At 55.7% G+C, this 6,696-nt stretch overlaps 1 protein-coding gene across 1 annotated transcript; it reads left to right on the plus strand.

Moving 5' to 3' along the window:
* The first annotated feature begins 806 nt into the window (after positions 1-806).
* On the plus strand, positions 807-5,982 carry RHO (rhodopsin). Its single transcript, XM_036266433.1, has 5 exons — positions 807-1,279; positions 2,919-3,087; positions 4,446-4,611; positions 4,717-4,956; positions 5,751-5,982. The coding sequence occupies exons 1-5, from the start codon at positions 919-921 to the stop codon at positions 5,859-5,861; spliced, it is 1,047 nt and encodes a 348-aa protein (XP_036122326.1). The 5' UTR covers positions 807-918; the 3' UTR covers positions 5,862-5,982.
* Positions 5,983-6,696: the final 714 nt, after the last annotated feature.

Below are 6,696 nucleotides of genomic sequence, written 5' to 3' on the forward strand. Positions count from 1 at the left end.
CCAGCCTCAGCCATGTGCAGCCAACCCCAGATGGGCCTCAGGCCTCTGCCCAGCCGCTGCCTTCGGTGTGCGCCGTCTTCCCAACTTGGCAACCTGGCAAAGTACTCCCCTCCCTCAAAGACCCAAACGTCGCCTCCCTGGACGCCCCCTCCCTGGGCTGGGGTCTGTTCCCCCACATCAGAGTTCTCCTCAGCCTGTCAGCTCCTCCTCTCTCAGCCTGTGTCCCCAGCGGCCTGCACGTGTGTGTGAAACGTCAGTGCAGCACATTCACTGAGCTCCGGGGCTATGCCAGGCTGTCTGGCAGGATGTGGCTCCCGCCCGCAGGAAGCGCCTAATCTGCAGAGAGGGGCTAGTGTCAGTGTCCAGCAAACGCATAAGCCAGGCGGTGACTTAGGTCGAGAAGGAATCGGTACGGGGATGAGAGACAGAGAACAACCAGAGTCCCTGCCCTCTGGGAGCTCATGGTCCAGTCGGGAGGAAGACTAAATCAACTCATACTACGCCAGAGAGTAATGGGCTGAGAGTCTGAGGACCCAGTGCCAGGCCAAGGCCATCAGGCTGAGATGGGCAGAGACATGGGGGACAGAAGAGTGGGGACAGGCATCCTGCACTTTCCCAGGGTCCCCAACCCCACCCCTCCTCAACCCCAGGCTTCCACCTGGAGTCACCTTGGCCTCTCTTGGGAAGCCAATTATGCCCCCAGTTGCAGCACTGGGGATTAATATGATTAATAACGCCCCCAATCTCCCAGGTGCTGATTCAGCCAGGAGCTTAGGGAGGGGAGGTCACTTTATAACAGCCTGGGGCCCCCGTTCAGAGCCTGGAGTCCTTCAGCCGGAGCCCTGCGTGGCCAAGCTCAGGCCCCCGCATCATTCTTGGGTCAGAGCTTCCCGTGGGGCAGCCACAAGGACCTCAGCCATGAACGGCACCGAGGGCCCCAACTTCTATGTGCCCTTCTCCAACAAGACGGGTGTAGTGCGCAGCCCCTTCGAGTCCCCGCAGTACTACCTGGCCGAGCCCTGGCAGTTCTCCATGCTGGCCGCCTACATGTTCCTACTGATCGTGCTCGGCTTCCCCATCAACTTCCTCACGCTCTATGTCACAGTCCAGCACAAGAAGCTGCGCACCCCTCTCAACTACATCCTGCTCAATCTGGCTGTGGCCGACCTCTTCATGGTCTTTGGAGGCTTCACCACCACCCTCTACACCTCTCTGCATGGATACTTCGTCTTCGGGCCTACGGGATGCAATCTGGAGGGCTTCTTTGCCACACTGGGCGGTATGAGCTGTGGTGTGGGTGGGCAGGGGGCACAGGGGCCAGGGGGCATGGAGGTGTCTGGGGACAGTCCCAGGCTTAGGGATGGGGGTTAAGAGAGCTTCTCCCCTCTGCAGTCATTGGCATCATCTAAAGCTCTCACTGAATCAACAAACACTTTGGCGGTGATGAGCTCGGCTGTCACTGGGAGAGGGCAGGCACTGAGCGCTTTCTCTCACTTGTAGCCGTGCCATTGTCTCGCTTTACAGCAAGGAAACAGGATGAGAGACGTCAAGGATCACGTCGCGGCAGGGGCAAAGCTGTCTCAAGCCCACTTCTGTGCGGCTCCTCAGGCCTTGTTCAGTTTTCCCTCAGAACAGATGCACTGGGTCAGACCCATGCCAGTCACTGGGGAGAGCGCTGGACAGACAGGTCCCTGTGCCCAGGGCTCCCAGCTCAGGGTGGGGTGCAGATTCTCAGTCCTTCAGTCACTGACTTTACCTGTGCTGAGCCATGGGCTCAGTCCCTCCCCAACCGCCTGTAGCCTCTCTGCCACCCGCGAACCTCTTTGTGCTGAGGAGCTCTTCTGCTTCTCCACCCTCCCGTAAACCTCCACAGGGACGCACGAGACTATGTGATCTGTAGCTTTGAAGATGTTTTTAATATTTCTTTGACTGGAAAACTGAAGGGGGTGCTGTAGGGACAACAGATCCCATTTAGCAGATGAGAAAACTGAGGGGAAGACTCATTTAGGGATGTGGCAAGGCAGTGACCAGAGCCTAGGTCTCTGGGCTCAGATCCACGAACTTGCCCCTGGGACACTCAGCCACTCAGGCCAGCAGGAGACACCAGTGGTCGTTATTACAAAGCCAGGGTGATGGGGAGAGCCTGCACCAGCCACAGGACTGCTCTGCTGCCTGCCTTCTCTCAGCCTCGTGTGTCCAGGTTGCTGCCTCCCCAGAATCTCTGACCATCACTGGGAGTCACCTTCAGTGGCCACAGATCATTCAGTCTCAGGCCAGAAGGCAGGGCCGAGACAGGTGTGCCACATACAGGCAGACACTTCTGTGCAGGGTCAGCCCCCATTTACAACTGCTGTCCTGGAATAATTACTAGTGTTCCCTTTGGCCCAGTTTGGTTGATAAAATCTGTGACCACCTTCCCTCCTGAGTTTCTGTGGATCCATCTTCCTGGCTCCTAGGAGAGGGTCCCACATGCCCAGGTTATTTTGTTTCCCTAGAGGGGAGAGGCCACTGCTCCAGAGGGAAGGGAGGACTTCCAACTCTGGGTTTCCCCTGCCTCTGCAATGTCTCTCAATAGGGACCCTGCCTGTGGCCCCATGAAGGACACATTCTCCTATAACAACTCCCTGCCGGGCTCCCAGCCAAGTCATGACCCTTAACCTGATTTCCATGTCCCTCGTGAACCCAGAGCTCTAACTGAACCAAACTTCCTAAGTTACTCTACTCCCTGGGCGTACCAGTCCCTCCGCCCTGCACCCCTCCCCTCCTCTTCTCGGTGTCTGAGCCTGCCCCACCGGAGGCCTCACCCCAGGCTAGCCCTTCCTAGCTGCCCTCTCCCTTCCAGGAGCGCTGCTGCCCCCTTAGACAGACAGTGGTGTCCAGGCAAGTGGCATGCTGACCGACAGCTGACTGCCTTGCAGGTGAAGTTGCCCTGTGGTCGCTGGTGGTCCTGGCCATCGAGCGGTACGTGGTGGTTTGCAAGCCCATGAGCAACTTTCGCTTTGGGGAGAACCACGCCATCATGGGCCTCGCCTTCACCTGGGTCATGGCGCTGGCCTGCGCCGCGCCCCCACTAGCCGGCTGGTCCAGGTAATGGCACTGAGCAGAAGGGATGGGTCTCTGGGGGTCTTCTTAGGATCCCCAGCCAGGACTCAAACCTGGGGCTGTCTGGTTTCAGGCACTGAGCTGGCAACTCTTCTGGGCTTGGGGTTTAGGACAGGGGAAGAGAGCATCAGACCCTAATGCTGCTATGGCGCTGGTCCCACCTCCTGAGTCCCCATGTCAAGGAAAATCCAAAAAGCCCAACCCTTCACCTTGGCTGTGCCCCTAATCCTCAACTAAGCCAGGGCCGTATTCCAATCCTCTTTGATTCAGGCCCCCGTGGGCAGCTTCCTTTGACCTTGGGCCTGCGGCCTGGGGAGGCTGAGCCTTCCTAGTGCAGGTGGTGACATTGTGGCCCCTGGGACCTAGGTCCCTGCATTCTGCCGGCCATTGTGTCCAAATGGGGCTGAAATGAGAGATGTGGAAAGAGGTGGGGAATTTTTTAAAGAAAGGAAAAGAAGCACCGGTCCCCCATCCCAACCCCTCCCCCCAAAAAAGAAAGGAAGAGACAGGGGCAGTGGTTTGGGAAACTTGACTGGTGACTTTAAGTTCCCAGAGGCCTCATGTCCCCTTTCTTCCAGAAAATTCCCACTCTCTTCCCTTTCCTCCTCAGTCTCCCTGGGGTCATTTTTCTGCCCCTTGCTGAATTCAAGCCCACCCCCTCCAGCCTCTTTCCCTGTCTGCTCCAGTCTGGTCCAGTTACATCCCCGTAGGCACAGCCAAGGGACATGCCACATTTTCTGAGGTCGACCCGATATCACCATCCTCTAGAATCATTGAAAAATCCTAACCATATGCCCCAGAGGCCTCTTGTTCCCCCTCTTTGTGCAAAGACCTCTTAGTTACCCTGTATGCCCTTCTTTGGGTTAGAAAATACTCTCACCCTATTGTTGGTAAGACTCCAGTTTGTACCAACTACCTCAAATACAGAGTTTGGGTTTTTTTCCTCCTGCCCCCTGCCTCTGCCCTGCACAGCCTGAGGCTTGGCTCTGGCCGCACGGGGCCTGGGTCTGGTGGAGAAACCCTGCACAGGCCAGCGGTACCCGGGTGCTGCCAGGGAGGGACGGGGCAAGAGGCCGGGTCCTGTCCTGCTCACATGCTCACCAGGCAGAGAAACAGAACTGTTTCACAAGGCGCATTTGAATCCCTTCTCTCAGTCGATTGGATCCTCATAGTCACACAGCCAAGCGAGCATTTTATTGTCTCCATTTACAGAGAGGGCAAGTGAGGCGCAGAGTGAGGCCAGCCTCGCGGCAGGTCACTCTGGTCAGCTGGGGCCTGTCCCCAAGTTCCTCACCTGTGGGTCTCCGCTATGCCCCCTCCTCCCAATCTCCACCGGTCACCAGGTACATCCCAGAGGGCATGCAGTGCTCATGTGGGATTGACTACTACACACTCAAACCAGAGGTCAACAACGAGTCCTTCGTCATCTACATGTTCGTGGTCCACTTCACCATCCCCATGGTCGTCATCTTCTTCTGCTATGGACAGCTGGTCTTCACAGTAAAGGAGGTATGGTCCTGTGCTGGGGCTGGGGACACACGCATTGAATGAGTGGAGCCCAGCCCCTGGCCCAGAGTTGCTGCAGTCTGGACACCAGGCCCTGTGTCCCTACAGGCAGCTGCCCAGCAGCAGGAGTCGGCCACCACCCAGAAGGCCGAGAAGGAAGTCACTCGCATGGTCATCATCATGGTCATTGCCTTCCTGATCTGTTGGCTGCCCTACGCCAGTGTGGCCTTCTACATCTTTAGCCACCAGGGCTCTGACTTTGGCCCTATCTTCATGACCCTCCCGGCATTCTTCGCCAAGTCATCCTCCATCTACAACCCTGTCATCTATATCATGATGAACAAGCAGGTGCCAGGTGGCGGGGTGGAAGGTCCAGATCCCCCGAGCAGCAGGCACTGCCTGTGGAGGACAAGCCACATCCTTGGCTGGGTCTCAATCTTCCCATCTGCAAAATTGGACTGGGGAGTTGGTTTCCCCCAGGGTATCATCTGGGAGAAATTCAGATTCCTGGGTCCCACCCAGACCTGCATTTCTAACAAGCCCTCCAGGCGACTCTGGGGCTGGCTCAAGGAAGATGGTTTTGGAGGCCAAAACCATCAAGTGGTCAAAGTCGCAAGCCTGGGAACGGGAGGGTGCCAGTCTCCATCAAGGAGGAAAAAAAAGTTAGAAGGTCTTATTCTGAGGGATGAAGGGATAAGGCCATCCTTTGACATAGACCAGTGGGCTCTGCAGAATCCATGATCCAGTGGGGAAAACGTGATCTTTGGAGTCAGGCATATTGGATTCAAATCCCAACTCTGCTGTTTTCTAGCTATGTGACCTTGGGCAAGTCACGTCCCTTCTCTGGGCTTCAGTTTCTTCATCCTTACAAAGGGCAAAATTCCAAACCCTCAACTGAAGTAATTTACAGATAGCCCTTGGCACACAGAGGGCATCATGGGATGCCATTAGTGACAACGCCCCCTTGGGTGTGGTCCCTGGCATCTCGGGGAGGGTCACACTGTTTGGTAAGTTCCTTCTAGAGAGCCAGCTCTGACGCGGGAGTGAAAGCAAAGTGGGAAGGGGTTGCAGGCAAATCTTGCCAATCCCCAGTTTGCTCACACACTTTGCGTGGATCCTGACTCATGCCCCTTGCCTTCCAGTTCCGGAACTGCATGCTCACCACCCTCTGCTGTGGCAAGAACCCACTGGGAGATGACGAAGCATCCACCACCGCCTCCAAGACGGAGACCAGCCAGGTGGCACCGGCCTAAGCCCTGCCAAGGACTCTGCTGCCGACTGTAGGAGTCTCCCGTCCCCTGACACCCGCCCCCAGCAACAGCTGCCCCACCAGGACCTGTGCCTGTCGGAACCAGGTCTCACAGGCTCCAGGAGAGTTAAAAAAAAAAAAAAAAAAAAAAGAATTAATGAGAGAAAAATGAGGTTCTCTTCTTGACAGGGACGGCTTGATCTGGAGTCCTGAGTTCCCAGGGGCCCGTGGGATCTGTGTCCCCGCTCCCCCCAGCGCATCTCTCAGGAACAGAAGAACTCTTGCTGTCTGGAAAAGTGTCCCAGCCTAGGGATAAGTGTCTAGCACAGAGTGGGGCACACAGTAGGTGCTTAATAACTGCTAGATGAGGAAGAAAGCGATGAATGGAGGAATGAGTGAAGGGATGAACGGGCAGGGAGAGCATATCTGTCCTCTCGACACCACCTCAGCAGCAGCAGCAGCTCCATGGCTGATGACTTTGAGCGATTGTTTTCCTCCCTGGGCCTCACCTTTCCTTGTAAAATGGGAATCCCGAGTCCTGGTCCTGCCACACACGGCTGCTGTGAAGATCAAATGAGCTGTGTGTGCAGGTGCGCGTGTGTGTTGAAGCACTTTGTAAATGATAAGGAGCTGTACAGATTGTAGTTAATGTTATGAATAACATAAATTATTATGATTAATTAATTAATTACTATTTTCATCTCATCTTGATAGTGACCGTTTTGAGATTGGACAGGCCCCGAGTATCCAGCCTCAGCAGGCTTTTTTTTTTATCCTCACCCGAGGACATTTTTCCATTTTTTGTTCAGAGAGAGTGGGAGGAAGAGAGAGAGAGGGGG

Source organism: Molossus molossus, unplaced genomic scaffold (genome assembly GCF_014108415.1).
Source record: "Molossus molossus isolate mMolMol1 unplaced genomic scaffold, mMolMol1.p scaffold_m16_p_18, whole genome shotgun sequence".
In the NCBI taxonomy this organism is placed as follows: Eukaryota; Metazoa; Chordata; class Mammalia; order Chiroptera; family Molossidae; genus Molossus; species Molossus molossus.

Excerpts from the sequence above, each read along its gene's own strand:
- RHO (XM_036266433.1), top strand. The coding sequence starts at position 919 with ATGAACGGCACCGAGGGCCCCAACTTCTATGTGCCCTTCTCCAACAAG. Across the intron at positions 1,280-2,918 it reads CTTCTTTGCCACACTGGGCG|GTGAAGTTGCCCTGTGGTCG; the intron begins GTATGAGCTGTG and ends ACTGCCTTGCAG. Across the intron at positions 4,612-4,716 it reads TGGTCTTCACAGTAAAGGAG|GCAGCTGCCCAGCAGCAGGA; the intron begins GTATGGTCCTGT and ends GTGTCCCTACAG.